Below are 15492 nucleotides of genomic sequence, written 5' to 3'. Positions count from 1 at the left end.
ATCTCTTCTGAGTCTCTTCCTCTATTTATTTTTAGAGCTTTGAATCCACAGGACATTGAAGGGAAATAAGGAAACAGCAGACTGTAGATGGCGACCAGGAAACAGACTTTGATGTGGTCATGCTGATCTATGTTTGAAGCTCAGATGGGCTGAAGAAAAATACACCTGCTCCAATGACTACACCTCATATCCAACAGAGATTTTTTCTGTCTCTTTCAATCTAACCACACCTCCTCCTCCTCCTTTTCTTCAATTTTCTGCCCATCTGTGAACTTCGCTGTCCCTGATTTCTCTTATCTTCTGTGTTGATTTCTCTCATTTCATCAGTTATACTCTTAATATCTGTTCCTTTTTATTTCTCTGTTCATCTTTTTTGGCATTATGCTTCTAGGTGTTCTGTATATCATACAACTGGTTCCATTCCTACCCTCTCTGTTTCTTTATGGTTTTTGCTTTTTCCCTCTCAATCTGAATATATATTTCAAAATCCACACCAATACTGGTGGTTATATACCCACTAATACATATACAGATATATGTATATATGTGTGTATATGTATACACACACACACACACACACACACACACATATATATATACATATGTATTTATTATTGTTGCTAAATAAGTTTTCTTGCATCAGGCACTGATACATTCCCCTGTGAATATGCCAGGTCCCTCGTATCTCCTCTTTGGACTCTGACCATGGGACACAGCTCTTATCTTCCTGCCCGTTACATAAAATAGTCACCCTTTTTCACCCTTATACATTTGTACATCTATTTCCTGATCCTAAAATGGGGAAGCAAGAGTTAGCCTTCCTAAGTCTTAAAGATTTTGTGATAACAGAGTAAGATCTTATTTGCCAAAGGAATTTAAAATATCATAGTACAATCCAATTACAATGTGATGAATATCTGTCACAAACTATACTAAAGTTTGAGAATGGTTGATCTGAAGCTTTTATTTCTGTCTATAATTACACAGCAGGACCAGTTGTCTTTTGAGGCTTTTACGATTACAAATGACATTCATGTCAACCAGTATATCACTATAGAAATCTAGGATCTTAGTGTTAGCAGGCATGACAGTAAATGTTTAAAAAGAGACCATCATTTTGGTGATTATTTCTGCTAAAATAGGAATATAAAATTACATACATTTAGTGAATAGGAGTTATTCTATTAAGCATGAATTTATAATAATTTCCTGCCTCTTTCCATTTTCTAAAATCCGAAAAGTAGTTCCCAGGATTAACTGGATACAAGGTAGTCAAGGTCTCAGAATAAAATGCACCAGGAAACAGTGTCTTTTCATTCCTGACATTCTGCAGGCCAAGGCTTGGCATCCTAATCTTCTTTACCTGACCCATTTCTTAGGACTGAGTTAGACGTTTCCTGAGGCTGATCTTTGTTACTCAGTTCTGAAGTGTCATCACTGCTGATTCCTGCAGAAAGAAATAAAATTCCTTTACAGCCTCAGCCTGTGTCCTAGGACCTATACAGCATGGAGTTCTTTAAAAGGAAATCTGGAAAGGGGAAGCTTATGTAGAAGAGGTAGGAATATTCCCACCACCAGGCCCCCTACGGCTCCATCTGGCCTCCTGGTCAAGGTTGCTCCAGGGCCCACCCCCAAGGCCGGGACTGGACACAACTTTGCCATGGAAGGCACTCGCTTTGGTCACTATTCTTTACCCTTTCCTCTTGTCTGCACATACTTCTGCTTCCACTTTGTTTCTTATCCAGGGGGACCGTGGAAGCAACATTTTCAAGATGTCAGAGCCTCCATCAGCTGGGCCCTCAGTGAACACCCCTCCACCCTGGGAACCACTTTATCCTTTTATGTGAGTGAAGAATAAACTTGTACCGCACTTGTGACACTGAACTTCTTGAGGCCTACAAGTAACATCAATTAGCCCAGCTCACCTAATTCAAAATGTATAATGTGAATCATCTAAAATGCCAACAAATTTATCATTTTATTTTAAAGGATATAACCAAAAATTTGAATGAAACTTTTGTAGCAAAGAAAGATATTTGTTACAGCAAGAGTTTTGATTGTTCTTACGTCGTCTTTTCCTATTGCTTATGCTGCAAATTGATGTGTTTTCAATATCCCAAGGATCTAGGAAGGAAAGGAAAATACAACCAGTAATCTATAACTAAAAGAGTAGTAAAGCTTATGACTACTCACATTGTACACAGGAGTTGGACTATAAAGACACAATGATGATCATTTCTGTCTCTTCCTGTCTAAAGGGAAGTGGTCACTACCAAATGGAGCAAAGGCCCCCCCAATCCTTCAGCCCTAATTGCAAAGTCAAAGAAGTTTTGAAAGCCAATATTTTTTCATAGGTTTGTACTAACTAGCTTGGCAACGAATCTGGACTTCAGCTGCCATGAGTCCAATAAAATATTTATCACAGTTGTTGTGAATTCACACAATTTGCTGCAGGAACACTAATACAGTATATTTGAGAATGAGATTCTGTCCCAGACCCTACTGGAGTGTTTTATAACAAATAGGATATACACCACACTGTCTTTCTAAAATAATAAAACATTATTATCTTACATCTGGCTTTAAAGATTTTGAATAAACGATTATGAATATTTGCTAAGAGTCCAGGTTGTTAGTTCTGACTCTTCCAATAATTGTCCATATGTGAGGTGTAAAGATCCTTAAATGTTTATGTGCTGGAGTTCCCTCATCTGTGAAATGAGGGAACAACAGTTTTCTGACCTACCTTTTAGGTTGTTATAAACATAAAATGATACCTTATTTGTGAAAATGTTTTCAAATATCACTATACAGGCCAATGTCATGTTGCAGGTAATGCTGGGTTCCTACCTGGCTCTGCCTTTTACTCTCCATGTGAATTCATAAAAGACCCTCAAACATTACCAACTCCAGTTTCCTCATCTATAAACCTGGGATAACCTGGTGACCCTAACTCCCTGTTAAGGTTTTTGTAAAAACAAAGGGAAGATTTATTTATAAAAACCCTATGAGAAATCACCGTGTAAGCCAATGATTTAACTATAATTGGGGTTTGAGAGTATTTGGTCTTAAGCTATTTTTCCATCAATACTTTAATAGAAGCACAAATTATTCTGTGAAGTCTTTCTAAGTTGGGGACTCATGACAATATTAACAACAAATAGAGGAATGCTGTGCTTAGTATGCTCCATAGAATAAAAGCATGCTGAGGAATAAGTACACTATTTCCACTCTTTAGCATTAATAGATATGATAGTGTGTAGTAAAAGGTATAATTTTACTAGCATATTTTTGCTACATTTTCAATACATCAATTGACTGGGCTCATCCAGTTAAACAACAGTTTATATACAATGCCTTCTTGCCTCCTTCCACTTCCCAACAGGGCCAGAAAAGTTAAATGTGGAAAATGATATCTTAGAAGGAATCAAATCAAGGCATGTGGAGAATGCTCAGAATAAGATTCATCAGGAAAACAGAGCTCTGGATTTACACTCGGAATATTTGCTGTCCATGGCTGCAATCCTTATCTCCCTACACGAGCCATCTGGGATCGTGGGCAGGTGGCTTTTTGGCCCCTCCTCTCTCACTTGATTCTAAAAAGTCAAGGTTATTGGTCACTGCACAAAGGAACAGGATTCTCGAGGGGTTTGGGTGTGTGACCAAGGAACGCATTCAGCAGGAAATTCCCTCATAAGAAAACTTGCAAAAGTCTTGAAAAGCCATGCGAGGCATGGCCTGCACCCAGGCCACTCTGGGCTGCCCTTCTAAGTCATCTGCTGTGTAGGTTAGTGATGTTCCATTCCCTGTTCCCAGGGCAGAGACAATTCAAATGCAAGGGGCAACTTTGCTCTGCTTGAACCTTACCGTCCTTCCCTTCTCTCTCTTCTACTTCTGACCCCTTCTGTTGTCTTTTCAAACTTCCTTCATCTGCTGTTTCTCATGTAGGGTACCTTGGAAACCTTGTGTTCAAGACTTTGTGTGAGTCTCCTCTCCTCACCTCCTCCCATCCCCTGCCAACCTGGTGCCCTCCTGAACTATTTGCAAGCCTGGGAAATAATCTTCTCATGTGTCTGAGCCGTAGATGTGTTTTAGCACCATCTTCTAGAGCAGTCTTCCTACTAGTACTAAGAAAAAATTGTTCCCTAAAAACTGAAACAAATCTACATTTTACTTTGATAGATCTAGTGAGCAATTAGATTGAGTGTATTATTTAAAATATTGCTCTTTTGTAGCACCAAGATCAGGTAACATTTTATTTCTTCTTAGGACTGTTCCTAGTGTGTTTCCATAAATAGGTATGTTTCTGATATTGTCTAGGTTTAAAAAGTAGAAAGGGACAAAAATTGACCAATTTGTACACTACAGAGACACGGATCTTATGGCAACTCAGGCTACCCATAGGATTGAGGAACTAATATTTTGATAATCATTTCGAGCTTCAATTTTACAAGAAAATAATGCAGAATCCAGGACGCTAGCCTTGTTATTCCCTTCAGTCTCCCATGAGACTTTGTAGAGACCTTGAAACATGTATGTGATTGTGTTTCCTCATCTAGAAGCAAGGGTTACAATGTCCATCCTGCTTAGCCCTTAAGGTTGTTGTAAGATATTGTTTGCAAAGGTCCTTTGAAAAATCACTGTATATGCCATGACTTGTTGAAGAATTCTGTCAAAAACAATCCTTTGGGTTTCAGAATGCCTTATATGAAGTCTTTATTTCTGCTAACACTAGGCAGCTGGACAAGTTATGACATGATTCAAGTTTGTGATCAGATGATAATATGACCTTCCAATAAAGGAATACAGCCCACCCTTGAACAATATGGATTTGAACTGCACAGGTCCACTTAAGCTCAGATTTTTTCCATACTAAATACTACAGCAGGACTTCCCTGGTGGCACAGTGGTGGAGAATCCGCCTGCCAATGCAGGGGACAAGGGTTCGATCCCTGGTCTGGGAAAATCCCACGTGCTGCAGAGCAACTAAGCCCGTGTGCCACAACTACTGAGCCTGCGTGCCACAACTAGTGAAGCCCACGCGCCTAGAGCCTGTGCTCCGCAACTAGAGAAAGCCCCTGCTCAGCAACAAAGACCCAACACAGCCAAAAAAAAAAAAAAAAAAGAAAGAAAAAGAAATTAAATACTACAGCACTAAACGATCCACAGTTGGTGGAATTCATGGATGCGACCTGTGTGTATGGAGGGCTGACTCTTAAGTTATAGGCAGATTCTTGACTGCACTGGAGGTTGGTGCCCTTAACCCGCACATTGCCAACATTGCCAACCGTATTTAGCTTTCTGTTCTTTGTAGTAATCACCGTATAAATCCACCACTTTATCGGCATAGCAACTAGTAATTTTTTTTTGTTGGCTGCGCGCAGGCTTTCTCTAGTTGTGGCGAGCGGGGGCTACTCTTTGTTGCGGTGCACGGGCCTCTCATTGTGGTGGCTTCTCTTGTTGTGGAGCACAGGCGCCAGGCGTGCGGGCTTCAGCAGTTGTGCACGCAGGCTCAGCAGCTGTGGCGCACGGGCTTAGTTACTCCGCGGCATGTGGGATCTTCCTGGACCAGGGCTCGAACCCGTGTCCCCTGAATTGGCAGGCGGATTCTTAACCACTGTGCCACCAGGGAAGCCCGCAGCTAGTAGTTTTAAACACACTCATTACTTTGCTGGCTTATTTCTACTATATAATCAATGTAGGGTACATATATTGATTAATGGGACCCAATAGTTAATAGGCCTCATCCTCAGATATAGATTTCATATCTCTCTGCATTTCCCATAAAAGTCCAGTAAAATAAAGACAGAGAATGGGATTCCAGAGTAAACTGGAACCATGCTACAGAAGGGGCTCAGAATAAGATGCTCAGGGAACAGTGGCTCTAGTTCAGATTCCTGCAGCCTAGGCCTTGCTCTCCCACTTCCTTACCAGACGACGTTCTCAGTGCTGATGTGGAGGGTTCTGGGGACTCTTCTCCACCACTGGATTCTGCGGAGTCCTCACTGCTGATCACTGCACAGAGGAAAACAACCACTTAGGATCTCAGGGTGGAGCCCACGCAGCAGGAAACCCCAGAATGAGAGCACTAGGAAGATCTAGAAGCTAAGTTAACTCAAGGCACCGTGGCCTGTGCTTGAATGTGTGTGACCTGCAGGTTTCTCCAGGTCCTGCACAAAAAGTGATGATATTCACAGAGGGCAGCTTTGCCCATCCTGCCAACACTCTTCTTTCCTCACCCTCATTCTACCTCTTACCACCACCCTCAATCTACCTCTGACCCTCTACTTCATTCTACCTCTTTCTTTCATTCTTATTTTACTTCTTCACCTTCCTCTTGGCTTGGCCCATTTTCCCTACTTATGCCTCTCTTTCTGGGGATGGTATCTCTTTATACCTCGCTTTGTCTTCATGTGTTTCTCTTCTATCTCCTCTCTTGAATACCCTGGGTCTCTGATTTTTTCCCTTTTCCTTATCTTCTACTCCCATACTTTCCTCTCTTGCTTTGGAAATTGTCTCTTGGACATCAATACTTATTATCTACCCCTTTTGTCTTTTGATATTTTTCCAGTTCCTGGGGAATCTCTTCTGCTAAACTCACTGCACAGGGCACTGGTTCCCTCCCCTTCCTGCCTCTGTCCACGGCCACCTGCCCTGGCTCGATGTACCCTGATGACCTGCCCCAGCCTCTTGCCCTGTTCCTGTGATTCCTGCTCCACACTGTGTCAGCCTTACCTATTACATCAGATGCCTGGTTACAGTCAGTCCTGGCTTGGGTTTGCCATTCAACTTCGGGGTTAAAAAATGGCTTTTCCTTCTTTATATCCACCAGAAGGACAGAACAGGAATTGATTTGATATCCGTGGTTGGGTAGCTTTGCTTCTGGATCAAATTGTAATGAATGAAGAATTTTAATTTGTCACTCCAAAAGGGAGTAAGCACTGTTCATTAGCATTAACAGCCTTCTCCTTGTAATTCCACTGCAGGAGGGAGGTTTCACCCTGACCCTTCTCCTTCCTGCTGTTCAACTCTGTCCCTTTCTTTGTGTCTCTCTCAACTCTCAGGTTTTTATTTTATCTTTGTTTTTACTTTCTTTTCACTTACTTTTCTCATCTTTTGATGATTTTATTTTTTTGCTTTTCAAAAATAAAAATCATAATTGTAGTATAACCCATAGACAAAAATGCATAAATCATAAATTTTGAATTATCACAGAACAAGCATATTTGGGTAACCATCACTTTGGTCAAGTAATAGGAGATTACTAACACTCCAGAAACCTCTTAGTGATGCCCCCACTAACTGTCCAGATGTATCTTGCTCAAGTTAACCACCACTTTGACACTTTTAATACCATAGATGATTGATTTTGCTAGTTCAAAATTTATATAAATTTATATAAGTGGAATAATTCACTCTTGCTCTCTCTCTCTGTCCCTCTGACTTTTCAGGGGTGAGGGTGGATTTGGCTTCTTTAATCAACATGTGTGTGATAGTCATCTGTATCCATTTCGTATATTTATCTTCACCACTATATAATATTCCTTTATAGAAATTATCCATTAAAAAATAAAACCATAAAATATCCATTTTTGCTAGCTCAAGCTTTAGACTACTATGAATAACGCTATGCTGAACATTCTTTTGTATGTGTTTTGATGAAGATGATATGCATTTCTGTTGATGTGTTGAGGAATGTAACTGCTGAGTCATAGGCTATGTGTAAAGTTAGGATTGACAGAAGTGACAAAACCATGGTTGGCTTAATCCACTAAGCTTTGGGACTATTTTTTTATACAGCAATAGATAACTGATACAGCTTCCAAATAGAGATGTCCATCAGATCTTTGAATACAGATCTTCAAGCACTTGGAGGAATGAGTCTAGAGATCAGGTCTGGGCTGGAGATGTACATCTAGGAATCAATAGATGATGGATGGTACTGAAACCATGGGGAGGGTGAGATGCCTGAGGAGATGCCTATTTTTATCTGAGGGGGTTACAGGGCTATTTTGATCATTGCAGATACCTTACCCTTCTCAATGGTATTAGGAACAGCCCCTTGTGTCTTCTTTTTTGATGACTGTCTCCTCAAATGGGGCAATGTCTTGATTTGTCTCCTCTCTCTGTTTGGCCCACTCTCTACCGATTTTTAATTCATTGTCCTTTAAATTATTCTCTTTGTGCCTCTCCTACCCCCATTTTTCTATTTATTGGTATTCTTTTTCATCTGTATCTTTCTCTATTCATCTCTTTTCCTCTACATTTGTAATCACTGTCCCCAGGGTCCAGCAAGGTCTAGGACCAGGCAAAGGAGGTGCCTAGGGCACAAGAAGGTGCCAAGAGTAAGATAATCCTTATATGTGCCCCAGGGTCTCACCCTAGACCTGACCCTGCTGTCCCATACCTGCTTTTTCAATGTATCCATTCTCTGTTACGTTTCCTACTTTCTCCTACTCTATCCCTGTTTCTTAATTATTATTATGACCTGCATATGTCTCCTCTATATCAATTTTGTCTTTCTACATATTTTCCTCATTTAAGCATTCAAATCATCACCAGAGTTCTCCCTGTGTGCCACTGTCCAACAAACCACATCCCTCTACCTGCCACTTCCTTTCTAAAAGGCCCTTCACCTGGGCTTCCTTACTTGCAAATCTGACCTGCAACATCTTACATGATTTATATGTTTCTGTTATAACCTCTGAAAAGGAAGTTGCAACTTATTTCTTTTCATCAACTCCACAACATGGCATTATTTTGATTCCATGTCAATTTATCTAAAATCTATCTCACTCTTGTACTTTGTTATTTGGTGCTCCACAGTCCACCTTTTCCCATTTCTCCTCTTTGCATTCTCTTCCCAGGGACACCCCATCCACTAAAGAGCTCAGCTCTCCTTCTCCCTTGCAACTTACATCTGCTAAAATCAGCCAGAGGTTGTGGAGAAGGCTGTGTGTCTTGGACAGTGTTAGGATTGGGAAGGGGTGTATTAGTATGGGAGAACAAAGGAGAGCTTTTACTCTCATAGAAAAACAAAGATGTAATTAGAAAATTGGTAAGTAATTACCTTCTTCCTCATAAGGCAATGGGCTGGGTGTCTCCTTTCTTGCATCACCATTATTTGATTGGATAGGTACTTGTTCGCAGGACTCTGAAGATAAAAAAGACCACAGAGACTTGCTTTGCCCTGTTTCCATTTTCTTGCATTTCATCCGACTTCTCTTTCCTTCTTATGTTTCTACTTATAACCTGTCTGCATATATTGCCACCTTCACCCCGTGAAAGTGCTGTGCTTCATTGATTCTGGAGTCGATCTCTCCCTGACTTGTTCGACTTTTGTTTCTGTCTCTCTTCCCCGGTGGGGCTCTGCAACTCTTCGCCTTCTGTCTCTTAGTTTTTCTTTTCTCACTTTGTTCCTCCAGGTCTCCCCCATCAATATATCAGGCCCCATTCCTGCCCTCTGTGTGTCTGTGTGATTTCCCCTTCTTTGTTAATAGATGTCTCCTTGAGTGGTGCATTACTTCCTTCTCTGCCACTAGTCAGGACCTCTTGGCCCTTCCACACTCATCAAACCCAGCCAGTCTTACCTGCTGGTTCAGACTCTTGGGCACATTGTTCATTTGCTTGTTGGCTTTCTAGTGCATCGTTTTGGTTGCTGGTTGTATCTTTCCTCTTTGCATTTATCTGTTCTGTTTCACAGAGGTTATCCGAGAGTCCATTTTCAGGTGAGGTTGTACCTAAATCATGTTTTGATTCATCAATACTTTGCTTTCCTCCGGCATCAATCGGCGTCCAACATGATAATAGTACCTACTTCAGAGGGTGCTGGATTTTAAACAAGTCATATCATGTAAAGCATTCACAGTCATGCCTGGGGGTTCATCAGTGTTCCATGCATTTTTTATTATTACTACATTTAATTATCATCATTATTTGTATCTGGTGCCAGAGTCTAAGCTTTTAACCATTATAGTAAACTTTGGGATTTTCTTCTCTCACAGATGTCCGTTGGATTTACTGATTCCCCAGGCTGGAAAAGCAGTGATAAAAGCAATACCAACTTCTGGCCCAGGAAGATAAATTGAGAGTCATAGTTTCCCCATGCTTAGAGCACACTAGTCTATAATAAATTATAAATCTTTATTCCGTGACTCTCCTTAGGAATTAAGGAACATAGAAGAGTCTCAGGGAACTTCCCACAATATGAAAGGCTCTTATTATGTAGCTTCCAGTCGGGATGTGTTATTTAAGAAAGAATGTTCTAAATTAGTAATACATTTTTAGAAAAGAAAAAACTTTCAGAGTGATTTCTGAAAACACAGTTATACTTTTACCAAATCACACTTATTCAAAAAGTTAACATTTTTTGTTATATGTTGAAATATACATGTATGAAAATACAAACCACTTTAAGCTTTTAAAGCAGAAGAAATTTAATCCAGGGATTGGTTACACGGTGGATGGAAGAGCAGAGAAGATCAAGTGGAAGACTGCAGCAACCTGAAGCACAGTCAACAGGAAGCTATGGGAGGGACGGAGGGTGGGCTCATGGGTTGAGGTCACTGGGTAGGCAGAAGCTGGACCATGGCTGGCCTGCCTGGTGGAAGGTGGAGTCAAGGCTGAGATGCAGCCACTCCTAGAATTGCTACTGGAGATAGTGATGGGGCAACACCTGGCTTCTCCCTTATTCCCAGTCTCTTGCTAGTATCTCCCACGTTAGGAACCCCGCGGGGAGCCAGAAGCAAGGGGAGCTGGCAAGCAAGTCCGCAGGGGCCAGTAGCCAGAGAGAGAGGGCAGAACAGAGCAGGGGAGGGTAAGGAATGAGTCCCTGGGTAAACCACCCAGGACCAGCACACACGCCCTTCCCCCATGGCAAACCTCCTCTGCTCATTATTGATTCCATCGACCCATCCCACTCTGTTCCCACCGGCCTCAATAATGTATGAATACATAGACATATTTTTCAGTGCAGTGTGGATTTTTCTCATTTAGTGCTTTTCTAAACAAAGTATTTTACGTAAAGCATGATTTAAAATTATTTCCCAAGGTTTTAATGTAGAACGTGGGCCCTGGTGCATGCTTTGTGCCACATCCTGGTGGCCATGAGACACAGCCCTTCCTGTCCCTGTGCATGTCACAGCCAGCCGTCCTTGTTGGATCACACTCTTGGACACACTTATTGGTGGCCTGTTGTGTATCATTTGGGTCCTAGGTTGAAGTTTCTCTCTTTATATTCATTGCTCGCCATCACTGAGATGCTCTGGGATTCCACTTCCTGGCAGGGTTGCCCCCAGACCACACTGTGAGTTTTAAAGAATTCATTGCCTCCTCCCTCCACCCCCCGCCCAACACACACACACGTAGAATCCCTTCTCTCTGCTCCTTACTCGTCGCAGTTGCATCCACTCACCCCTTCCCGCTCCCACCAGCTGTACTAATAGATGAATGGCTAATATGTATTCATGCATTTTGGGGTGTTTTAAAATGTTAACTTTTTGAATAAGTGTGATTTGGTAAAAGTATAACTGTGTTTTCAGAAATCACTCTGAAAGTTTTTTCTTTTCTAAAAATGTATTACTAATTTAGAACATTCTTTCTTAAATAACACATCCCGACTGGAAGCTACATAATAAGAGCCTTTCATATTGTGGGAAGTTCCCTGAGACTCTTCTATGTTCCTTAATTCCTAAGGAGAGTCACGGAATAAAGATTTATAATTTATTATAGACTAGTGTGCTCTAAGCATGGGGAAACTATGACTCTCAATTTATCTTCCTGGGCCAGAAGTTGGTATTGCTTTTATCACTGCTTTTCCAGCCTGGGGAATCAGTAAATCCAACGGACATCTGTGAGAGAAGAAAATCCCAAAGTTTACTATAATGGTTAAAAGCTTAGACTCTGGCACCAGATACAAATAATGATGATAATTAAATGTAGTAATAATAAAAAATGCATGGAACACTGATGAACCCCCAGGCATGACTGTGAATGCTTTACATGATATGACTTGTTTAAAATCCAGCACCCTCTGAAGTAGGTACTATTATCATGTCCTTTTTAGAGATGTTGAAACTGAGGGACAAAAAGGGGTAGTCACTTCCCTAAGATCGCGAGGCAGAATTTGAAGCTAGGCCATGGGCACCTGAATTCCTGCTGTGACACTACCCACAGCGGAGTTCAATCCCAATTCTCAGTTGGGTGAACTTGTGCAAATAAGCAAGCTCCCTAAGCTGATTCTTTTTCCTCTGAAAAACAAGGGTAATATATACCTCATTTTCAGGTTTGGGGGAAGATTAAATAAACTATTAGCTGCATCAATGCACAGTATACTGTGATCAGAAAAATCAAATCATTATGATTAATGTTTTAGATTAACAATATATTTTTTTGTACCAGTATTTTCTACTCAGGATCAAACCGTGCTGAATACCTAGTATCAGTCATTCTGTGTAATGCATTCTCATCACTGTTCCATTTCATAGCCTCATGACAACCTGCCAGATAGGTACGATGATCCCTACATTACAAATGAGAACACTGAGACTCAGGGAAATAATATTTTAAATAATAACACTAGTAAGAGTGTTATGGGCTAATGGAGGTCAAGCGTGTAAGCAGTGGTTATTGGTTGCTAAAGTACCAAAGGTTTCTTTCGGACACCTGCCTGGTGTTTGGAGGGCAGCTCCTGGCCTCTGCTCCAGGGATGGAGGGAGAGGGTTTGCACGGGAGGCACTTGGTGTCTCACCCATGGCCCTGGGTGAGGGACCCGGCAGGGGAGGTACCCTGTCCCCTGAGGAACGCTCATCACCTGCTCCCCCGCCACTGTGGCTGCAGCACTGGCCACTGCTGCACATGACGTCAAAGCACTGAGGTCACTGCCTGATCAAGCAGGACAGAGCAGAAAACTGTGAAGCCAGGCACCTGGGCAAAAGGTCCAGGCCCAGAGCCTCCAGGGACTGCCAGCAAGTGCGTTTAAGGAGCATGGAAGGAGCGACCCTCCCAGGCAACTCAGAGTACGAAGACTCTGTTATCTAAATCCTCGGAGAAATTGCAGATGCAAAGACTGACAATTTTTTTGATACAAAGCAGCAGCCACTCCGCCCCCAGCACAGTCCAGCATGGGACACAAGCAGCAAAGGATCATAGAACAGAGTCAAGAACAGACCATCGTAAGATGAGGACTCTCTGCAACACCAAGTCCAGCCTTGACATGAGCTTTCCCAAGTTCCTAGGGGGAAATATTAAAAGCTTATCTCAAATATTGAAGTGTGGGCTGTGCCAACCTCCCCTAATCCCCTTTTTTATAGATAAGAAGTTTAAGGGCTTCCCTGGTGGCGCAGTGGTTGAGAATCTGCCTGCCAATGCAGGGGACACGGGTTCGAGCCCTGGTCTGGGAAGATCCCACATGCCGCGGAGCAACTGGGCCCGTGAGCCACAACTACTGAGCCTGCGCGTCTGGAGCCTGTGCTCCGCAACAAGAGAGGCCGCGACAGTGAGAGGCCCACGGACCGCGATGAAGAGTGGCCCCTGCTTGCCGCAACTAGAGAAAGCCCTCGCACAGAAACGAAGACCCAACACAGCCAAAAATAAAATAAATAAATGAATAAAAATTAAAAAAAAAAAGAAGTTTAAGACCCCCTGCAGATATCAATACAGAGACCATCTGGACCAACTCTTGTAGTCAAACTCCAGTCCATAGACTGGAAGACAGGGCAGCGGCACCCTGGCTGAGAGCGCCTCGGCCAGGCCATCTCACTGGGTGACCTCCACCAGCCATTCAGTAACTAGTGATGGCTTATCTTGACTCCCGCGGTTATAGGGAACTTGCCTTTGTCCCCAGAGCTGCCCCTGACTGGTGGCCTTCCCTTACTTCCTGCAAAGTCCTGCTGCCTCTTCCGCACTCCCTCTTACTTCACTCCCTCCCTGTGCAGGTCTTGTTGGTCTTTCCATGAGGATTCAGTGTCTGATTCTCCTCCACTTTCTCCAGCCCTTGGGATTCTTTTTCAGTATCTTTCCCTCTTTATATGTTTCCTTATTTTTGTTTCATGGTTCTCCCTTTTCCATTAGGTTACCAGGTAGTATCCAGGGTTGCAAACACAGGCTCTGTGTTCAGAACGCCTGGGTCCATCCTTGCTCATTGACCCCAGGACAAATATTTACATGGTATCTCTAGATTTCAGCTTCCTTATCTGCAAAATGGGCACATGAGTGATAACATCATCCAATGGCACTAATCCCACAACTGCCAGAATAAACGTTCAATCAAGTGAGCTGTTAATAACTTGGTTGTTTTTGTTGTGTCCCTGACCCCTTTCTCTTTTCATTTCTTCTTTTTCTTCCTCTCTGTCTCTCAAATACCCACATCCTCTCCTCCACGTCTCTACCACTTCCTCGCTTCTGTCTCTATATGACTGCCTTTCTCCTTGAATATTCCTGCTCTTGAACAACATCCCCCACGTTTAAATCTGTCCCTCCTTCTGCCATCATCAAGGGTCTCCTCTTTGACACTGACCTTGGGCCCATAGTCCTTAGCCCTTCACACCTTTACACTGATCTTCTCCTACAGGAGTCTTTCTAAATCACAATTACTTCCAGCTAGTCATTCTCTTTAAATCTGGTTACTGACACCCTGGGTTCCTCTTCCTTTGTCTTGGTATTTGGGCCCACAATCTCTTGTCACAGCTACTTCTCCAGGACTCAGCCTCTGGATAGATGCTCATACAGACACCCCTCACCGCCTTCTCCATGGTCCTTCAACATTTCTTCCCTGATTCTCAGTGTTTGCTCAGGACTCGGGCTCCCACCTCCCCTTCTCCTTTTCCTCTTAGCAGATGGGAATTGCTTTTGTATTTGTCTCAATCACCTTGCTCAAGGCTTAGTGGGAGAGTAGGCCTCTCCTCCGTCTCTTCTCCATTGCTTTCTTCATGATTAATTTTCTCCTGGATTACTGAAGAGAGAGACAGAGAAGAAGACAATTAGAGATCTACAGCAGAGACCAGGAACATCATCTCAAAATTACAAATTTAGGAATTCCTAGCCCTCGGCTCACTCAGAGCTCAGGGGGTCCCAATCTTCATGGTAAAGCTCCCCCATCATCCTTGGACAGAAGAGAAGCCCCAGCAAGGGAACTGTTATGTTCCCCACACAGAAATGAGCCACTTGTACGTAAGGATAAAGGAGTCATGGAAACATCCTGATCTTGTCAGTTATGTAAAATAAACCTCGCATCGTGGGGAAAGCACATGTCAAGATAAATAAGGAAAGTGAAATGTGTTTACTGAACTGTTCAAACTGTAAGGAAGAAACAGAGAGATTTCCTCTGGAGAAGGGGTAGGATCCTAAAGAGATCCGTGTGTATAAAAGAGAAAGCCCAAGAGCTATAAAGATGGGACTAGGGACTTCCCTGGTGGTCCAGTGGTTAAGACTCTGAGCTCCCAATGCAGGGGGCCCGGGTTCCCATCCCCGGTCAGGGAACTAGATCCGCATGCT

The 15492-nt window shown here is 42.5% G+C and overlaps 1 protein-coding gene across 6 annotated transcripts in view; it reads right to left on the bottom strand.

The window, feature by feature from the left end:
• The window catches only part of LOC133090029 (nuclear body protein SP140-like protein), a 91368-nt gene that overhangs the window by 32779 nt on the left and 43097 nt on the right, over positions 1 to 15492 (bottom strand). For 3 of the 6 annotated variants that reach the window (XM_061188282.1, XM_061188305.1, XM_061188322.1), the window contains exons 4-11: positions 14867 to 14950; positions 13169 to 13231; positions 9591 to 9740; positions 9071 to 9154; positions 6736 to 6882; positions 5932 to 6015; positions 2068 to 2124; positions 1364 to 1447 (exon numbers count right to left, since the gene is read on the bottom strand). In XM_061188282.1, coding sequence (XP_061044265.1) covers positions 1364 to 1447; positions 2068 to 2124; positions 5932 to 6015; positions 6736 to 6882; positions 9071 to 9154; positions 9591 to 9740; positions 13169 to 13231; positions 14867 to 14950 — 753 coding nt within the window. The remainder of the gene's footprint in view (positions 1 to 1363; positions 1448 to 2067; positions 2125 to 5931; positions 6016 to 6735; positions 6883 to 9070; positions 9155 to 9590; positions 9741 to 13168; positions 13232 to 14866; positions 14951 to 15492) is intronic. The other 3 variants (XM_061188291.1, XM_061188312.1, XM_061188297.1) reach the window with 3 other exon arrangements.

This window comes from Eubalaena glacialis, chromosome 1, assembly GCF_028564815.1.
Source record: "Eubalaena glacialis isolate mEubGla1 chromosome 1, mEubGla1.1.hap2.+ XY, whole genome shotgun sequence".
NCBI classification, from domain to species: domain Eukaryota; kingdom Metazoa; phylum Chordata; class Mammalia; order Artiodactyla; family Balaenidae; genus Eubalaena; species Eubalaena glacialis.
This window is presented reverse-complemented; position numbering and strand designations above follow the sequence as displayed.